General features: G+C 33.7%; 1 protein-coding gene across 1 annotated transcript; it reads left to right on the top strand.

The window, feature by feature from the left end:
- The first annotated feature begins 1,216 nt into the window (after positions 1–1,216).
- alphaCOP (coatomer subunit alpha) lies at positions 1,217–20,374 on the top strand. The gene is made up of 18 exons (XM_085955022.1): positions 1,217–1,549; positions 1,654–1,770; positions 7,628–7,864; positions 9,205–9,342; positions 9,492–9,655; positions 10,507–10,728; positions 10,983–11,202; positions 11,324–11,476; positions 11,737–11,951; positions 12,245–12,474; positions 13,302–13,468; positions 13,607–13,804; positions 14,548–14,729; positions 15,304–15,445; positions 15,990–16,222; positions 17,870–18,045; positions 18,325–18,540; positions 19,030–20,374. Exons 1-18 carry the CDS (start codon positions 1,322–1,324, stop codon positions 19,494–19,496), a joined length of 3,705 nt encoding a protein of 1,234 aa, XP_085811148.1. The 5' UTR covers positions 1,217–1,321; the 3' UTR covers positions 19,497–20,374.
- Positions 20,375–22,883: the final 2,509 nt, after the last annotated feature.

Genomic DNA, 22,883 nt, shown 5'->3' on the forward strand with positions numbered 1-22,883 from the left:
TGATTTCACAAATAAATAGATGAAATCACATAAAATTGTTTGTTTCACAAAACAAAAATCATAAATCACTCATTGTAAATATAAATTCACTCAATTTTGACAACTGCACACATTTGTAAAATTGTTTTCACCGACAAATAATATATCGCACAAAGATAAGGTAGAAATTCACAAATGTCAAACTAATAATTGTAGCAGCAATACAATTTATTAGAAGGCAATCGCAAAAATGATGCTTAGGTGTCAATATAATTAATATTTAACGCAGTAATATAAATATGTGTATATTCGTGCTGCTATCCTTCATATATTATTTGATGTAAATCTACAACCAAATAACACCACCTAGGTATATCTTTTTCGGTTCATCGATATAAATTTTGGTAAATGTGGCGCAGATGCCATCATGAGATTGTATAAGTATCATTTTTGAACTAAACCTAACCTAACCTATTCTAACGTAATCTAACCTAATATAACTTAACCTAACCCAACTTAACTTAACCTAACTCAACCTAACCTAACCTAACCTAGCCCAACCTAATATTAGGTACCTAATAATATAATCTTAGATTGTGATAATGAAGTATCAAAATCTATGAGCATTTCAAATTTTAAATTAACAATTATTGGATCGGAAAACCTATGAGCCGACAGAAAAAGGTATTTATTATAATTGTCTACTGGAATAAACTGTTTTATCTGTCGTAAAAAAATCATAAAAGCTCATGACGGCATCTGCGGCACAATTACCTAAGTTTTAATTAACGTCACTTTCTAAATCGGTATTTATCAAAGAGATTGGTCCAAGAGAGTCCAATCTCTTTGGTATTTATAGTATTATTTGAATCTAAAAGTAGGTACCTAATACATACTTATGTTTTGCCAAAATATTGTTTAAAATCATTAAAACTAATTTTCATAGTGTTTGTATTCTTTTACGATTAATTGGTTATAATAGTATATTGATACGTGAAGACTACTTTTTCCTTAGTGCAAATCGATCATTTGAGTGTTGTAGTTGATTTGTGAATATCATTCATTTCCGATGTGACGAACGTCTTTTTAAATGTTGTCAGCGCTTTGTGAAAACAGTCTATTCAATTGTGCGAATATATTATATTCCCCTTTATGAAATCTACTGAATTTTTTGTCAAAATCTACTGAAATTTTAAATTTTGACTTGGCAACACTGTATTAGTCTATGCGTAAACCTTTGACGTGTCTCGTTTATCTTTTGATGTCTATTGCAACTGAACTGTCAGCTCGCCGATATTTTGTTGGACATTTTAATGTCTGATGGTAAATAATAGTTCATAAGATGTTAACAAAGTTTGAAACGAAGTCAGCCCGCGTGAAAGGCCTTTCCTTTCACCCCAAGAGGCCATGGATACTTTCAAGCTTGCACAATGGTGTAATCCAGTTGTGGGATTATCGTATGTGTACATTGCTGGAGAAATTTGATGAGCACGACGGTCCCGTACGTGGAATCTGTTTTCATAGCCAGCAACCTCTCTTCGTCTCCGGTGGAGATGATTATAAAATAAAAGTAAGAATCATGATTATGCTAACTTACAATGGTATTATACATACCTATATTGCATCATACTTCATATATTTTTTACAAATATTCTGTTATCATCACAAATTTAGGTATGGAACTATAAGCAAAGGAGGTGCATCTTCACTTTGTTGGGGCATTTGGATTACATCAGGACAACTGTATTTCATCATGAATACCCGTGGATCCTGAGTGCATCCGATGATCAGGTGATTTGCTGATTATTTTGACACCATGCAACGTATTTAAACAGATTTTTCGTAGTCATGCCAGATTCTCGGCGCTCCACTGAATGCACCATGTCGATGGTATTTATCAGCCTTCCGGGAAGCCGGTTGGCTTTAATAAAAGGCAGTACCTGTCGAGACTCCTTTGAAGCACCCGTACCAAGTAGCTAAGACAGGTCTAACGTTGTATCTTCACAGAACTTAATTTTGACTAGAGACTATTCAGTCTACTCTCAAATCTCCACATTTCTGACAAAAGTCTGTTCTAATATTTAAAAAAAATACCTATTTATTCATTCCATCAATATAATAATTGACTTGTGTAATATTAAGTATTTAGTAAACATGTAGAAACCAAATGGCGGTGCTTTTTACTGGTTCTCTGTCATCGTAATCTGTCAGTCACCATTTTGGATTTTAGCTATCTTTTTGTCATCGAATTATAGTACGCGGTCCAAGCCATTATAGTATTTCGGCAAAAATTATAGGACGTGTAGAAAATGAAAGTTTTTTGTTTGTCACATAAACATAACAGAGAATTCGAGAAATTCCGATGCCCTGCTTTATTATAACACCTCTTACGACCGAAAAATGCTAACACTGGCCGCCGTCATTAACTGTCATGTTAGTTTTTTAGAGTAGGTATACAACGCAAAACCACGTCCATAGACTAATATCGCACACTGAGATCTTATATTATTTATATTATACACCTAGATTATACTTACTACGTCCCTTGCTTCACGTTATCACGATTTGCTGTGATTGAAGTACGAACATTTTACGGAACTTTAAACATCGCAACATATGAACCCCTAACCTAACCGGCGAATTCAATTAATAAAATTTTTCAAAATTGTGGTATTTTTGACGTACTATACTATTTTAATAGTACGCGGACGAAATATATATTATATTATAAAACGATAATAAATAAAACAGGCTCCAGTTTATGAGCCCACGAAAACATTTCGCTTCCACAAACAAATGGCCCGGTCAAATAGCCTCGATAAAATTGCTCACACTGATTGAAATTAAACGTCACTGGTTTTCACTAAAATGCCACTTTTCCTACTTAAAACTTACCTTTCGGCATAATATACCTATCATAAATATTCATGAAGCGTGTTATCTTTCATATTAAATATTATACCAAACTAACCTCGTATTTTTTTTTAATCTTAATTTTCTCGGTTATGCGTTAATACGGAATACTGACTATGGATATATATTACAATCTTATAAGAACAATCACTAATCAAAGAGTAAATAAAAGCCATCCAAGCCATTTTCACTCGTATTTCTTATTTTATTGATCAAATTTGAGTCGGAATTATCTGAAATTATAACAATGTCGTTTAGTTAACACGGCTCAATTTTATATATAAAATATTGTTGTCTATAACGTTATTTAGAAAAATGTTCTTTATTTTCGCATACCTACCTACCTATTTAGAGGGTTTTTATACGAAGGTTTAAGGCTCGCACAAACTAACGCGAATATTCACCAAGTACCCCGTCAAAATATCCCGAAAAAAGCACCCGCCATCGGTACGGAAGGTCCGGTCAAAAGAGTCTCAAAAAAAGCCAATGCCACTGTAATGCTCCCTACTTACCTGTTGTTAATGAACAAACAACGTAACATTTATTCACGCAGGGGATCAAAAGATACAATTAAAGCCATCAACTTTCATTGTATCTTTTAAAAATATATTTGGCTATTTTTTGAGACTCTTTTGACCGGACCTTCCATATCGATGCGGTTGCTTTTTTCGGGTTATTTTGACGGGGTAAATGTGAATGGATGGCAGTGTCGGAGACAAAATGTATCAATAATAATATAAAATTATTGATATATTATTTGAATGTTCGATAGCAAAACGTCTTGAACATATTGAACTTTGTAAGATAATAACTTAATTCCCTTCCGAAATCTGTGCGTCGCATGCTCTTTCCCGTAAGCCAATACGAGCTTGATTGGCGAATATTCGCTGCGAATAATTCACTTTGGTGTGTAGATCGCACTAAGCACGAATGTCTTATGCTTCAAATACACTCTATGACGATCGGTCATATATATGTCGAAAAACCCGTTTCTTATGTTGGCGTCCTGTGTCACAGGCTGTCACAGAGTGTAAATAGGATGTCATAGCTGTCATACAATATGTATGTATAATATGTCGGAATGGCATAGATTTGATCATAGACACTAAAACGCTCTTAGCATATATGTGCCCGATCGTCATATAGTCTATTTGAACCTTTAGGTTACTTTATAATTATTTAAATTTTATGAAATGCATTCGCGAACTCTATTATGCTATACTAATTTTTGAAAACGGCGAATTTTATTAATTTAAAATGTTTGAATTTTATACATTGTAAATGATTTTTATATTTGTACTTATTGTCTACGCTTATAATAGCGTTTTTGCCATATAATAGCGGTTTTTTCCATAATTGTCTAAACTCAAAAAATGTCGCTTAGATGCTTTCAAGTATTGAAGAAAGAAATCTGATGTTTATCCAGGGTGTACGGTCGTAATATAGAGCCGATTTTTGTATTGAGTATTGCTTGAATTAGACTATCAAATTAATACATTCATATCTCACTTTACAGCTAATATATTTATAAAGTTGGTCATAAAGTGAAATGCCGTATAAAGAATCATTCATATCCATACAATTTCCTTAGGTTCGATTCCAATTTGAGAAACGAAAAGTCTCAAAAGTTTTTAGCTGAAATTGCATTTTATTTATTTCAAAATTCATTAAGTACTAAAATAAATGCATTCTTCATTAGGATCAATTTGAAGTAGGGGCTCTATTTGCTGAGAGCTTACCGCAGAGAAACGTCAGATTTTTCAAGTCTATACCTGAAACCATCCACAAACGCCACTTTTTGAGCATAGACAACCATGGCAAAACCGCTATTATAAACGTAGACAATAAAAAAACCGCTATTATATGCATAGATAATAATGGCTCATAGACTTAATGTCGATTGGTAATATATATGCCGAAAAACCCGTTTCTTATGTTGGCGGCGTCCTGTGTCACAGTGTAAATACGATGTCATAGACTGTTACATTTATGTCAAACGATCTATGACAGCCTTCAATGTCATAGTTTTTCGGCTAAGTGTGAACACCTCGATAATTTTGTGTGACACTCGTTCTTTGTCTGTGACATCTATGCCAAACGTGTTGTCATATATTATTGTTTATGGGTCATAGATCGTGCGGGAAGTGTTTCTTCTGTCTTTTATTTCGAACGTCATCTTGACAGTAGACACAGGTACACGGTAATAATTGTTATATAAACAGTAATGAAATGGATAAAACTGATAAATGAGTTTGCAAAATCGTGGTGAAATGGACCGATGACGTTGAATCTTGGAAACTAGTCCACTATTGTGGGATTGCGCACAATCCGACTGTGAAAACTGAGTTAAAATAAATGCTGCTTGGGTCGAAATAGTTGTGATTTGGAACTCAATGTTATTGCCAATCAATCGCTCACCGGCTGTTATTTTTCGCATACGGGTTTTTTTCGGGGCTCAACCTTACCTCACCCATCGAAATCTTCACACTACAAGCGTAGGTACAAAATGTATATACATGATAACTTCTGAAACCTACACTACCTACCTTCTGTTTCCTACATTCGCTGGCATTATAATACGATCTGGACAAGAACAAAATAGTTAATAAGTACAGGTAGTTTCAAATCTCACTACCTACAACCTAGCAAGCCAACTGATATGCAACTGATGTAGGTATTTCGATTTTCATTTGACAGATTGGCGTTCGCGAATACTCATCTAGACTAATATATTTTTCGAAGACGTACCAACCATAATGTGTGTCAAACGTCATGTTGGTAATATTTATCAGTGGCAAATATGTGACACAATAGATTTTACGGCATCGTGTGTAAACGGATTGGCATATACGGGTGTCATAGATTCTATGCCCACGCCTCTGTCATAATTTTTTTTGACATATATTCGCTTATGTGTAACCGGAATGGCGTAGATATGATCATAGACACTAAAACGCTCTTGAAATATGTGCCCGATCGTCATAGAGTGTATTTGGTCCTTAAGTACGGTCACAGAGAGCAGCGAACAATTAAATTTGCTTTAAAATTTTTTTGTTAGCTGCATATGATTATGTTTAATTATTTAATTTTTTAACACTATTTTTTTTTATTTTTATCTCTATATTAAGCTAAAAATTTGATTTTGAATGGCCGTCAAGTTTTAACACCAAACAATTTTTTTTCCATATTTTTTAAATGCATACCTTTGGGTTATTTAATTGCATGATTTTTCTTCTATTTTTTTTATTGTTTTTCCATTTAAATTACGCGAAAAATTAGCATTTTTCTATTTTCACTAAGCACCCCATCAAAATATCCCGAACCAAAACAACCGCATCCATTTGGAAGGTCCAGTCAAAAGAGTCTCGCAAATTAGCCAACACGGTGTAATGCTCACTAAATATTCCGGTTTTCGCGTAATTTAAATGGAAAAACAAAAAAAAAACACATGAAAAATAATGCAATTAAATTACTCAAAGGTATGCATTTAAAAATATGGAAAAAAAAATGTTTTGTGTTAGAACTTGACGGCCGCTTGAAATAAAATTTCTATAAGAGATAAAAATAAAAAAAAATACTGTTAAAAGTTTAAATAATTATACATAATCGTATGTACCAATCGAAAAAAAAAATCTTGGCATTTTAATGAAAATCAGTGACATTTAATTCAAATCAGTGTGAGTCATTTTATCGAGGCTGTATTATTGACCAGGCTGGTGGATGCGAAATGTTTTCATGGGGCTAATAAACTGGAGCCAGTTTTATTTATTATACATTTAAATTAATACGGATACAGAATACTGACTATGGATATATTATTTTATAAAAAAAATCACTATGTAGGTAATCTAAGAGTAACTAAAAGGCATCCAAGCCATTTTCACTCGTATTTCTTATTTTACTGATTAAATTTGAGTCGGAATTATCTGAAATATTAACAATATCGTATAGTTAACACGGCTAAATTTTATAAAAATATTGTTATCTAGGTAATAGTATAACGTTATTTTGAACAAAATTCCTCATTTTCGCCTGTTTAGAGCGTTTTTATACGAAGGATAAGCACGAGTGTCTTCGTGTCAAAAGTTACATTATTTTTATTTTATGAAATGCATTGGCAAACTCTATTATGCTATACTGATTTTTGAAAACGGGGTATTTTATTAATTTAAAATGTTTGAATCGTATTCATTGTACTTACCTAAACGATTTTTATATTTGTAAGTACTTGTCTATGCTCCAAAAGTGGCGTATGGATGGTTTCAGGTATAGACTTGAAAAATCTGACGTTTCTCCGCGATAAGCTCTCAGTAAATAGAGCCGAAGTAGGAAGTTCATTCCTCGTCCAAAATTAGAAAGCTCTTGACTGTCGGTCGAATAGTTCTTGTCATGTGTCTTATCAAATTTTATGATGTAGGTGTTCATGACTTGCTGTTCCGAATCCAGTCCAAATATTGAAATCTCCAATAATTGTTTATTTGCCCAAAATTGTTATCCATTTACAGGCATAATAATATTTTGTCCCAATATCGAAAATACATCATAAGTATTTTTTTCTTCAGCTGTATATTAAAAAATCGGGTCATAAATCAAAAATGCACCATAATTAGAAAGAGGTTAAGCGAAACGCTGTACAGTGAGGTAATAAGTGTATAGTACATTTTTTTTGTATGCAACTTCTCATTCCAAGAATAATATGTATATTAATTAATGATGACTATTTTCATGTGATAAGACCATCAGAATCTGGAACTGGCAGTCGCGGCAGTGCATTTGTGTCCTCACTGGTCACAATCACTATGTGATGTGCGCCACGTTCCATCCGACCGATGACCTGGTGGTGTCGGCTTCCCTGGACCAGAGCGTCCGCGTGTGGGATGTCTCTGGTCTGAGAAAAAAAAATGTGGCTCCGGGTCCGACTGGCTTGCATGATCATCTCAGAAACCCGCAGGCCACAGACCTCTTTGGACAGGTGAGAACCAAATAAATACCAGCTCTTTGATCAACATTCGATAAATAACAAACATAGGTAAGCATATTCATATGTGGATTCAATAAATCATTAAATGTGTAGATACTGCGAAGGTAAACTCTAAAATTTGAAATAAATGAATGGAAATTGTTTTTTGTTTTAATTACCAACATTATTATATTGACCATCTCAAACACGTTTCAAAGTTGGTAACCTTGATATTTCGCCATTTTGAGATAACCGCAAAAAATCGTCAAGCACATCTGGGACTGCAAATATAATATTTTTTCGTCATAGTAAACAATTAAAAAATACAAATAGTCAAATAATGCCCTTGACGTTGTTAGATTTAAAAAAAAACATGTTTAAAAGTTAGTTAAAATTGGTAGCTAATGAATATAAATGACTTTGCAAACAAATTCTGGTTTAATTCTATTTAACTAATAAACGAAGCTGGTTTTGATATTTAATGATGGGAAAGTACTACAGAATCAAGAAATATATAAAAATAAAAATTACAAATGGAGGTTACCGACTTTGAAACTAATACATAGCTTCACATATTGTACTGAGACGAAAACATTCACATTATAATGCACATGTAGCTATGATTGCCTGTGACATTAACTATTGTGCATCATCAATTATTGTACGTAGATAGACATCCAAATACACCGGGTCATCATTATTCAGAATGCTTTGATGGGCAATCATAAAAATTTTGTACATCATACGTACATATCGTCGGTGTTTTGTAAAAAGGGCGAATCAACCATTTTGGTGAAATCGAGATTTTAATGAAAATACAATATGTACCCTACTAGCTTTGTTGTATAAAAACGGCGAATTTTTATCTCCACAGGAAAGTACTTAAAAACGATAATCGACTAAAATTAAATTAATTAAAATTACGAAATAAAAAGCAGATGTGACATTTAGGCCTTTTAAAATATTATATAATAATACCTATTATAATGACAGTATTCTTTCTAAGCTTTATTATAAAATTGTTTGATATTTATAATCATCTACAGGTAAAAAACAAATAAATGTCAAAAGTTAAAAATCCTCCTCCTGTAAAGTAGCATTTTGGTTAATTCGCCCTTTTTCCAAAACACCGACGATATTACCTACTGTAATGTCAACGTAGCTGCCAAAGCTATCGCTTATACCTGCCACATTTCAATGCTTTTTTTACTGTGGAAGAATTTCCATCAGATATTGTAATATTAAAAGTTTGTAATATTTCTTCTTGTCAATATATAAATGAAGCGTTATTCATACATCGAAAGTGCCTTCTTACTGAAACTTTGTACAAATCATAATATTATGTTTTACAGGCTGACGCTGTTGTCAAACACGTCCTGGAAGGTCACGATCGCGGTGTCAATTGGGCATGTTTCCATCCCGTCCTGCCTCTTATTGTATCTGCTGCTGATGACAGGCAAATTAAATTATGGAGGATGAACGATTCAAAGGTAAATCGATTGTGATAATTATTGTAGTTGTAGTTATTGTCTGATTTATTGGCATGTCTATTTGAACTATTTAAATTATGGATTATTGTGGAATCTAAAAAATGTTGTTAAATTATATTTACTATTGTTTAACTGACATTGATTTTCAGGCATGGGAAGTGGACACATGCCGTGGTCACTACAACAATGTCTCGTGTGTGCTATTCCATGCAAAGCAAGAAGTGATGATCTCCAATTCTGAAGATAAATCTATTCGCGTTTGGGACATGACCAAAAGAACTTGTCTTAACACTTTTAGAAGAGAGAATGACAGGTAAATGATTAAAAATTATACATTATAATATATAGTCGGCTGCTATTCCTCTTTATATAGAACTAAAAAATCATAAATTGAAATGTTCCTATGTAAAGAGAATATATTTTTACTAATTGAATCGATAAGTGCAACCGTGATGTACAAATAAGTGATATCAAGAATACGTCGTAGTCATTGATGAAGGTGTTTTCTTTGCATTAGTGTCGACTAAATATAATATAAAGATGTAGCATTTACATTTAAATTTGAATTTATCAAAAACACCATGGTTACATGGTTTTAATCGCGTCTCTCTGTTAATATTAATTCTATAATGCACATGTTATATTGAACAACTAAATTTAGTTTTTACAAAAATTAATTTACAATATAAAATCAAAAGTGCAACAAAAGCCGACGAGCGTTGATATTGCTATATTCACAGCATGTAGAATATCCAACCATGCGCAACGAGACTATCTCTCGTCCCAACTTACTTCAAGTCCATCGTAGAATCAACTGCATTTTCAATCTCTATTCAAAATAAACTACAAAATGAACTCATTAAAATTTATATTCTAATGTTGTGTATAAAACATTTGCGTGTCTACCTTCAACTAATTAATCTTGCCATTGTTTATATAAAAATTTCAGAATAACTAATAGCACCTGTACACATACGTGGTACTGGCACCATTAGTGTGTATAGTAAAGTTACACTATAAACAGTTATTATCGTGATAGTTTAAAATACACAATATTGGTGCAACTAAATCCATGCATGTTTGCAGGCGCTGTAATGCTAACTTCTATTTCATTCTTAATTTTGAAGTCATTATTGTATGGAAATACACTTTAATTTTTTTCAGATTTTGGGTGCTGACCTCTCACCCTTCGTTAAATTTGTTTGCCGCTGGTCACGACACAGGAATGATTCTGTTCAAGCTGGAACGTGAACGACCTGCGTATGCAGTCCACAATAATTTGCTGTATTACATCAAGGAGAGAGCTCTGAGGCGCCTTGATCTCACCACTTCAGTCGATTCTACCGTCATGCAGATTAAGGGAAGCGGCAAGACACCGCCCTACAGGTATGCTATTTAAATATATTATTTTATACATGACTATTGTATTCACTCTTGCTTAGATACTGTTTATGATTCTGACAAGTTGTCGAGAGAATTCCCAGAAACTAGTAAAACATTGTGTTGCTTAATGGAATATCTCATCACCAACTCAAAGTTGGCATTCCATCAATCGTTAAATTTACACAACCGTTATCATTTTATCTTTCATAACATGTAAAATATGATATTTTATATTTTTCTGTTTTTTGTATCTGCAGCATGTCTTACAACCAGGCAGAGTCCTCAATTTTGTTAACTCACCGTCCACAAGGTGGATCGGAAAAGTATTCCTATGAGTTGTATAGTGTCCCCCGTGGTACCGAATCCAATACGACCGGCTCGGGTAACACTAACCCGGAAGAGCCTAAGAGAGGGTCTGCTGTGACAGCATTGTGGGTGGCCAGGAACCGGTTCGCTACACTGGACAGGAATAATCAGGTAATAAAAACTCCACTATTCAAACATAGCGTTGATGTTAATAAATCATAAAAAAACATTTCTAGATAGGCACTGACTGACCCATATACATTGTACTGAAAACATATATTGATATTTTTAGCTTGTCATCAAGAATTTGAAAAATGAAGTGACTAAGAAAGTTCCAACTCCACCGTGCGACGAAATCTTCTATGCCGGAACAGGCATGCTTCTCCTCAGAGATCCAGATACCCTCACTCTGTTTGACCTTCAGCAGAAACGCACAATTGCCCAAGTACTTAAGAATTTTTTTTATTTCATAGCACCAAAAATTTTTATCATTCATACATACTGTAAATCTAAAAAGCCATGGAATAAAACGCAACCAATCACGCAATAGATGTAGGTTCGAACCGCATTCGGTCTAAGATTTTTACTTTTAAGCAATGAAGATTTTTACTTTTTTAAATCTTGTGTATTCAGTCTTCAATAAAAAATAATACAATTATAAATCTGAGGGTGACATATTAAATTTGTAAATTTCTCTTCGTTCAGGTGAAAATTGCAAAGTGCCGGTATGTTATTTGGTCTGCTGACATGTCGTTGGTTGCCCTACTCGCAAAGAACTCAGTGACAGTTTGCAACAGAAAGTTGGAAACACTTTGCTCCATTCATGAGAGTACTAGAGTTAAGTCGGGCGCGTGGGATGATTCTGGGATGGTGTTTATTTACACTACAAGCAACCACATTAAATATACCTGCTCTAATGGGTGAGTGTCTAATCATATACGAGTACAATAATTACTAATGTATCAACTTTGATAATATTACTGCACCCTGCGGAATACATATCAGGGTTTACTTAACCTGCATTTCAAATAACCAGTCAAACCAAAACTTACTTTCATAGTAAATATTTTATGATCAAGATAGAAAATCATTACAATATGGTGATACATATATTTATTGTTTTAAAACATGCCTCGCTACCGGTGCAATAAATACACATAATATTAGTTGAGTGTTTCTATGAGATATGCATTATCTTGGTTGTAATTTCTAGTGACCATGGCATCATTCGGACCTTGAATCTTCCGGTGTATGTGACTCGGGTGAAAGGTCCTCAGGCATTCTGCCTCGACCGAGAATGTCGGCCGCGTGTGCTGAAGATGGATCCCACCGAGTACAAATTCAAACTGGCGTTGATCGGCCGTCGGTACGATGAAGTTCTCAACATGGTCCGCACTGCTAAGCTGGTCGGACAGTCCATCATTGCATATTTACAGCAAAAGGGTGAGTGGACCCATATTTATATAGCTATTAATAATAATATCCTAATACAATGCCCACGGTGGCCGCGCGGCATAAGTGTTGGACTATCATGCCGTGGGTCCCAGGTTCGAATCCTGGGTCTGGCAAGTACACATATTGTTTTTCAATATGTGTGTGAGTCAGCGTATGGACCTAATAGGTTGAGCAAGTGGCTGACATCCATTTCTCGTAAAAACAAAATCTGTTAATACAAACCTCTACTCTGTGGAGGCCCATATCGTCGCCGTTGATGTCAAGGGAGCCAAGCCACAAATTTGGCGAAAATGAGTAAAGTACACAAAAGCATTTTAAAATCATCAAAGATGCAGTGGTCAATGGATTTAAGCCACAAAACTCTTTTGACTACATTTTTTGTACATTTCAATATTCAGTGGTCAAGAGATATAACACACATAACTTCTAAGATACTATTTTTTTTAGTTATTTTTACAAAATAATAAAAAGATAACACCACAAAGTATATTCTCTGTTGAAAATTTTACCCTTATATCTTTAAAAACAAAAAAGTTCAATAAAAAAATGTTAGTTTTCTTTGTCACACAAAATCTTTAAGTGCCTGTTTCTTAGCAATATGATTTTGTGGACTGGCTCCCTTGACATCTACGGCGACGATATGATCCTATTAGGATCGGACATGGTCGAAGAAGAAGAATACAATGTAAGACTTACTCAAAATTACATTATTTATTTTGTTGTCTTTCAATTAGACAAGTTTATTTGTTACAGATAATACATAATATGTAATAATCATAACTGTATATATAAATAAATTTGTATTTATCTACCAGGTTATCCTGAGGTAGCTCTACATTTTGTGAAAGATGAAAAAACTCGCTTCACATTGGCTCTGCAGTGCGGCAACATAGAAGCCGCATTAGAAGCGGCCAAGTCCATCGACAGCACAGGTTGTTGGGATAGACTCGCCAAGGCAGCGCTCGCTCAAGGAAACCACCAGGTATTTTTCTATCTTGATATAATTTCCGATTCGTATTCTTGAAAATAACTGAGGCTACAAATTCAACAATACTAAAAATGCTTTGATATTATCGCCGTTTGATTAAGATTTCACATGAATGATTTTGGTGTTGTCTAGATTGTGGAAATGTGTTACCAGCGCACGAAGAACTTTGAAAAGCTCTCATTCCTTTACTTGGTGACTGGTAATTTGGACAAATTGAAAAAGATGATGAAGATTGCGGAGATTAGAAAAGATACTTCAGCTCAATTCCAGACTGCGCTGCTACTCGGTGACGCTATGGAGAGAATCAAAATCTTTAAGAATTGCGGACAGGTACCTACTCAATACTTATTATGGGGTCGAAAGAATTTATTTTACTTAATTACATTTATAACTAATGTTTGGTAGTACATATTAATGAACTTGAATGAATATGATAAAAGTCTCAAATACAATACAGTAAAACCTCGTTAATACGAATTCCATGGGACCGAAAATCACAAAAAAATTCGAATTACGAATTATGAAATGTATGGGGAAAAAATATTAAAATTTAAAAAAAATATTTTTTTTTTGATTTTCATCAATATTGTTTACGATCATAGATGTGCCTACCAAATTTCTGGTGCCATGTGTGTTAATGTGTCATAGAATGTCAGGATTACCTTCTTAAAATAAGTAATTTATGATGTTTTACGAAAAGTCTGTCACAATTTTCAATGACTGGCTCATGAAATAGTGTAGTTCATTACGATTTATTGAATATTTTTATATGCCAGGACTCGGAAATAATTTCAAATTACGAAATTTGAATTAAAGGTATGGTTTTATATGAAAATAATGTTCAAGGGACTTTTTTTTCGCGAAATTACGGCTAATTTCGAATTATTCGTGTTCTTATTAACGAGGTTCTATTGTATGTCGGTTTTTAGTGATAATTGGTTATTTTGTATATAAAATTTATAATCGTTTATAGACTATAGAAGTGGAAGATTATCTACTCCTGACATAAAATCATCATAATGTTACGTGTATACCTACTCTAGTCATGATCTGGATCATTATCTTTTGTTCAGAAAACTCTCGCCTATATGACGGCCGTCACTCACGGATTCAATGAGGAAGCTGAGGAAATCAAAGAAACTCTCAAAGTGGATGAAGAGAAACTTCCCCGAGTGAATCCCGCCGCAAAATTCATCAAGCCGAACGTGCCTGTCTATCCGTGCCAACCCAATTGGCCTCTGCTTACCGTCTCAAGGTGTGCGAGTGCTTAAATTTTAAATACATATACTTGTTGAAAAGCCAATATTGTAATATAAACTACATATGTAGTTTTGAGGCAAAGTCTAGTATGAGTTCACTCGTGTCCGGAGATTTGTACGTTTGCAGTCAGCCGTATCATACTTCACCGTGAGATGTTGTGTCTGAAATAAATGGCTGTATAGTATTGACATCAAATTGATGTTTAAATAAAACACTTACTTACTCTTTGCAATACTCGACAAACGACATGTTTTTTTTAAAAATCTTAATGCTATCCAACCATCTCTTTCCGGTAAGACAGCTGACGATGAACTGTGATACAGTGAAATGTAATACGTACAGGTTACAGTAACCAAGTTTACCATGTATTTTTCTTACCATAACAAACTAGTCATTGAAATTATCTGTATCAACTTGTCTATGATAACAGTATATCACAGCACTTTTTAAATAATTCAGAGGGATTGTTGAAAAGAAAATTATGAAAACATAATATTGTTATATTATACTATTTTTGCAATTTAGCTCCATGAAACTAAACAAATCTTTTCTGTTAAAAATGTTTTCAGAGGATTCTTTGATGGGCAAGCTATGGGCAAAGGCAGCGCGGCTGTGCAAGCTGCTCCAGCCGAGGCCGCGGACTCGGGAGAGCCTATAGGAGACGCATGGGGAGACGATGATGATATTCTCGACGGAGAGGAAAAACCAGAGGTAACTCGTTAACCGTTAACACATTTGGAGAACCATTTTTTTATGGTTACAATCTGAGTATATATTTAGTGCCCCACGATGGCCGGGCGGCTTAACACAATCGTGGCGTACCTTTTGATTAACTTTTAATTACCACATTTAAATAACATGTTAATTGGATCGATCGGCCTAACGGGGACACGGCAGCCGTGTCATCCACGTCGAATGAGTTAAGCGTCGGCCTATGGCATCGTGGGTCCCAGGTTCAAATCCTGGGTCTGGCAAGTACACATATTGTTTTTCAATTTGTGTATTGAGTCGGAGAATGGACCTAATAGGTTGAGCAAGTGGCTTACATCCATTTCTCGTAAAAACAAAATCTGTTAATACAAACCTCTACTCTGTGGAGGCCTTTATATTATGATCTTATTAGGATCGGACATGGTCGAATAATAATAATAATATATTTATCTGATTTAAAAAATGGGACAAAGAAGATCAAAGGCACTGACACGGTAGCAAATGAGAAGAAGGAATATATTGTAATATAATTTTCCAATACCAGGGTGAAGCGATGGCATCCGAAGGTGCCGGCTGGGACGTGGGCGATGACGACTTGAACATTCCAGAAGAGCTTCTGGGCGCCGGCGGAATGGCAGGAGGTGTCGGAGCCGACGGGGAAGGTGAAGGATATTATGCTCCACCCACACGAGGAAAGTCACTGCGGTCACTTTGGCCCGATAATTCTCGATTACCAGCTGACCACATTGCCGCCGGCTCTTTTGAGAGTGCTTTCAGGTCAATATTTTTTGCAATCACTTCCACTGTGATATTACACCCATACTGTGCTGTGAATCTTGGTGTAGCGTCATTCTTTCGATTCATATTGTAAATCAGACGCGGGCAACATATTTTCTAATGTAGCCACAAGTGTTGCGAATGAGAAAGAAAATTAGCCGCACCGTAGAAAAGTGAAGAAATCATATTACTTAATATTGCTATTGAAATAGGAAAAATTGTGAAAATATTTCCAAGTGTACAATAAAAATGCTTATTATGAAAGACCACCTATTCAATGTCGGATCTACTCATACTGGAGGCCTCTAGAGGCAAAACGAAGTGTAATAGAGGGGAGGGGATGGGAAGTATTGCATAACAATGTAATATTGTATCAGTGATTCATTCATATAGCGGAATGCTTCCAATGATATGCAGGACGTACACATGTATATAGTTTATTTTAAATTCATAACAATTAATAGTACATAATATGTCAATCGGTCACGCATGCTTATGAACGATTGCGATTATTTATTAAAAACTACATATATACCAAACAGGCAGCTCAAATTTAAAACATAGCAAGGGACATTTTTTCACAAATACATTTTATCGTATTTTTAAATATACAATCTCCCAACACACATACCTGCATTTTTTCAAAATTGCTTAATTTTTGAGATATTCAACATTATAAATCCTAGCAACTACTACTACAAAAAAAAAAATCGAAAGGGAGTGCAACAGTTTCTGGGTTATAATTTTGGATTTTGGCATACTTTTAAATGAAATTAGATTATGGTGTTCTTGTTGGATTATGCCACTCTGTGATTTGAAGTAGACTTCTTTCATTCAGTATAATACTTACATCCAAACATAAATTGGTAAATACAAGAACATTGTTTTCACAAGCACAATAAATGATGTATTTTAATTACCTTTCTAAAAATATTTTTTGATTTATATCGAGTTAATGTAACTCAAATGTATTATTTAACTAACTTTTTTAAGGTGGCATATCTGTGAGTTTTTTTTTTTATTTCCCCGAGGTTCTACACAGTTCTTGGAAATTTATGCCTGAATTAAACAATATTACTTATGACATCCACCCAATATATAATTCATTTGACATCACCAAAATTTTAATAATACTATCAATGTTTTTAATCAAATTTCTGTACATATTGATTCCAATTTGGGAATCCATTAATCCATGTATATTGAATACCATATTGATACCACAAAACCGTGAAAATGTTTAGAAAACCATTTTTTTTATTTGATATGTCAATAGAAAATTTCAAATTTTTTATACATGATACATATATGAATTAAATTATTTTATAATAATTATAGCAATGTGATTCATAAAAACATGTACATCTATTTTTTCTGAAGTCCCTTACTAGGTTTTGAATTTTAACAGCCGAGATAATAATATTATTCTGTTCAGATTGTAGGGGGTGGCTGATCATTACTCATTCCAGTTGTAAAATGTTCCCCATTTTGTTTTTATCTATATCTTGTCTAATATATCCTGACTATGTTCATATTTAACATGATTTAGGACACCTCAGAACCAAACCTATTAGAAAAAATATTAGTTCCGTATTATCACAAGGTTTGTATAAATAATGTAATTCTAAATCTATCCTTTGATTTCAGATTGCTGAATGAGCAAGTAGGCATTGTGAACTTTGCACCGTATGAATCGCTGTTTATGTCATCTTACACTGCGTCTGCCATGACTTTCCCGGGACTCCCGAGTCTGCCCCCGCTATTTTCACATCTTCAGAGAAACTGGAAAGAAGCCACACCAAAGAACGGACTGCCTGCCATATGTGAGTTTTAAACTCAAATAATTCATATTGCCGAATCTAAGACTGATTTTATTGAGATGTCTCAGATCTAGTAATATTCGCTACTATTAAATATTATTTTTGTACTGATTTTTTGTAAATACATCTATTAATGGATTGTTATATTCACATCGATCGACACTGACAATCGTTAAAAAATTTGTCCATCTCAAAAACTATTGTGTTTGCAGTACTGCTTTATATTTGCTTTATAATTCCAATCTAATTGGACGGTTCATGAGAATATTATATTATTTGCAGCCATAAAACTCAACGATCTCGTTCAAAGACTGCAGCAATGTTACCAACTGACCACAGCTGGAAAATTCGCCGAAGCGGTTGAAAAAATGCAGACCATAATGTTAGCAATACCATTGCTTGTGGTTGAAAACAAACAGGAAATAGCAGAAGCTCAGCAGCTTCTTCAAATATGCCGAGAATATGTGCTGGGATTGCAAATGGAGATTCATAGAAGAGGTGAATGAGAATTTCCTTCATTTATTCAATTTTAATACTTTCATGATTAGTATAATATAATGCATTTATTATTGGAAATACATAATATCTTGACTGGATTTCAAATTCAAGACCCTTATCATAAATTATATAATATGAGAATGAAAAGCATTTTTTTATTATTATTTCTGGGTCTTGGCGGGATCTTGGCCAACTCAAATAACCCTTTTTTGATTCTGGACCATCCTTAAATCTGCCGTGGTACGGTACATCTATCTACAAGGTTTTAAATTAAGTCGTAATGGTCAATAATTGTGAATGCGTATAAAACTAGGTACATTTTCTCCGTAAAGTGTCTCCTCTATGATATCTCAATGATTAAATATTTCAATATTATAATAAACACTTTCTTACCAAACTTATTCATAAAATAAGTACATACATAATAATTAAAACTAAACAATGTAAATGTTTAGCCTTTATTGATAATATATTTAATATCTTTTTCAGGTCTACCGAAGGCAACATTAGATGAACAGAAGCGCATCTGCGAGCTGGCAGCTTACTTTACACACTGTCGACTTCAGCCGGTCCATCAAATACTAACCCTAAGAACAGCTCTGAACCTTCTATTCAAGATAAACAATTTCAAAACGGCTTCATCGTTCGCCAGACGACTCCTCGAACTGGGTCCCCGACCGGAAGTGGCTCAGCTGGCGCGGAAAGTCCTTCAAGCGTGCGACGCCAATTCCGCTGATGAGCACAGATTACTGTATGACGAGCACAACCCTTTCAATGTGTGCGGTGTCAGCTACAAACCGATCTACCGTGGTAAACCCGAAGAGAAATGTTCTCTGTGCGCAGCATCTTTCCTTCCCGAGTATAAGGGAACCCTTTGTCCCGTTTGCAATGTGGCAGAGATTGGTAAGGATTGTGTAGGATTGAGAATCTCCGCTATGCAGTTCCAGTCAAGATAAAATAAAACTTTGCGCATCCGGGCTATTCATCGCCTCTATGTTTAACTTGTATGTCTATCGTGTAATAGAATTCTTATATTGTTTTAAATGTCGGTACCTTTAATTAACAGTGTAGATTATTACATTTTTTGGGAAGTGAAATTATATTATTATATATTTTTTCTTTGTCATTATTACGGCTGGTTCTACAATTATTCACATGTGTATCTTGACCGCGTATTTTTTTTTTATAATAATTAATGGATGGTAGTCATTCAAACAAACAGTCTGCCACTCATATCTTTCCTTTTCATTTTAAAAACAATGGTACATTCATTTTCGAATTATAAATTTGTATCAATAATATCCATTTTTCGAAATGTCTGAAAAAAAATCTAAATATTTTCTGCCCTAATTGTTCTTTTAAATTTTAAATAATAATAATTCTTGCTTATACATACTCCACATTATGGCATAATTATTTTTTTTCATAGGTTGGTTATTTTATCAGAAAACTGTTGTTTTTCTTTCCTAAAAATTCCATTATTTGGGTTCTCACTGAAAACAGTTCTCATACAAGTTCTAAACTACCTTTTATATTCAATTAAAAAACAATATGCATTTTTAGGTTACTAGATATAAATATAAATATATTATAGAAAAACAATGTCAATATAATATAAATATAAATATGTAGCCAACAAAATCCATTTATTTAATTGTTGTGTGCGGGCAAAAGTGCTAGCTGGATTTCAATCATAAAATGCATTCTCTGTTAATCAAGTATTATTTTTTAATTGTATCTCGTATATTACTTTTAATTTAAAGCACCTTGATTGTTTTCTGAAATGTAATTGCAGTGGAAAGAAAAGATATTTGTATTATAATAAAGAAAAATGTTTATTATAAATGACTTTTATTGTGATGCATCGACAATCAACAGAAATCATAATATGTAATAAATAGACCATTAGAAAAATTTGTTGCATAAAATTCTTTAAACCACATACAGATTATTGCTTTTAATGTCATATTATTTGTCAATATTCTTTCATTGTATATGGAATATTTAGAATTACAATATTATATTGTTAATACAGGGCACACTAGTAGTGTACCAAGAGCATTTGGGAAGTGTGCTGCAAAGATTTCATTCCACAATAAAAAGTAATATTTTCTTACACTTTTCTTACAAATTTGTTCTACTTATAAGTAGTGAAATAAAAAAGTATTCTGCAGAGAAATTTACGAGTAACCTGTTAGTAAAAATTGTGCTTGCGTGATAATTCATATTTTTGAAGTTTTTTTTGTTTGGTTCTTTTGTTGAAAATTATTCTATAAACTCAATTTGATAACACCGGCTGTAGATGCTGTGCCTCTCCAAGTATATACAGTCGAACACCGATCTACCATTCTCGCATAAATTGTTTTCCCGCATGGATCGTTCATTCCCGCCAAACACCCATAGAACAATGTTAAAAAATCCCGCATTAACCGTTCCCCGATCTATCGTCTAAATATTATGGTCCCGTCACAAATATTATCCCGATTGAACGGTTTTGTTGAATATTTTCCATTTCGTTTTCGTAGAATTGTTTATGATACATACAGACCTTTCAGTCGGTGCTCAGGCTTGCCTCGCATCTCGTATCACGAATTTTTATAAGTCGCAACTGAAATGCCCCCCATGAAGAAAACTAGAACTCTAGCTGAGAAACTGAAAATAATTCAAGACGTAGAAAAAAATCCAGGAGAAAAACGAGTTTTTATATATCCTGCATTTATCGTTTTTTTTAGGGTCCCTTGAAAACCGTAGAATCGGGGTTTCACTGTACTGCATAATATATTAGGCTTATTGATTGAATGATCTGTAAAAATTGCATATCATTTCATTCAGTACATTACAACAAAACGTTACCAAAGATATAAACACAAAATTTGAATGTTCTAACGTACAAAATTTGAATGTTCCAACGTACAGAATATTGATTTTTTTATCACTACCAATATTAAACTAGATACCCATACTAAAAACATTGTGGACTGACATTAAATGGTATATATAAATTTTATATGATGTCTTCTGGTTAAAATCCAAACTCATGATGCGAATATTTTATCAAGTGATCTACTCAAAGCACTTAAGTTTGATTTTTTCACTTACTCATGGAAACGCTCCTACAACCAAAAATCTTACAACAGAATCCGCATTCAGTTTGGGCTCACCTGCATAATACCAATATAATCTCATTGGTTGAAAATAGTTTCTTACTCATCAGTAGAAACCTCATTGGCTGCATACCGCCTAATATCTAACCTGGCTAATACCAATATGCCGACCGATGGACGTCTCCAATTGCCTTAGGGTCCGTAATTGATTTGATGTATATGTTACGCCGAATGTGCGAAATTGACTATTACATGAAACGGGCAAAATTTTGCCTAAATCATGAAAAATGCAAGCCCGTTGCCTTATTCATGAATGAAGGTTCAAATGTGGGCAAAAGGTGGGCAAACTTTTTGGATGGAGGGCCAAATTCAAGAATTCAAAATGAGCGGTGGTCCGCAAGTAAAATACCATTTTAAAATATACACTACTATAACGAAAAATAAACATTACAAAAAAAATAATGAGAAGAATGAAACTGTTGTACATTTTTTTAAATTCAGGTGTTAATTTTGTAGTTGATATTCTCAAAACTGCTTGTAAATGGGCATCATGATCGAAAATGTTTGTTCACATATATAGGTTGATCCAAAAATAACGAACATTTTTCTTGCATAATCTTTAAGTTGGTCGAATTTGTCTGAATTAAGGGTATTGTAAAATTTGGAGATTTCTTCACGATGATGCAATTCTCTTAAGTCAGTGTCACACTGCAGATCAATAATCTCAAGTTGTAGCTCTGTCGGTACACTATAAATATCTATTGAAAATGGATCGCGTACTATTGCTAAACTTGTCTCAATTTTACGGAAGTCACCAAATCACCAAAAAATGAAAAATCGTCATTCAGGGCTTTAATAATTTTACCATATTCTTTAAATTTATATTCTGGTATATTCAGCAACTACAAAGTTGGAAAGTGGTCCACGTTGTTATTCGATATTTGTCAAAGGAATAACTTGAGTTTTAATTGAAATCCATTCAAACTTTTTACCATATCATGGGCATATATTCTTTTTCTTGCAACGCAGAGTTAAAAGTATTTAAATGTGTCACAATGTTCAACGTAGAAAATAGTGGTTACATAGTGTGATACGAGACACAAGGAAGACATACTGAGATAATACATTTACGAAACAACAAATTCTTCAAATTTTAATCTATTGTCAATATTTTTTAAAAAATTATAAAAAAGTTATTCGTAATCAGAAGTACAATTAATGATGGCGGGCCGCTAAAAA

Source organism: Rhyacophila brunnea, unplaced genomic scaffold (assembly GCF_057557595.1).
Source record: "Rhyacophila brunnea isolate RB1 unplaced genomic scaffold, BYU_Rbru_1.0 scaffold_4, whole genome shotgun sequence".
NCBI lineage: Eukaryota > Metazoa > Arthropoda > Insecta > Trichoptera > Rhyacophilidae > Rhyacophila > Rhyacophila brunnea.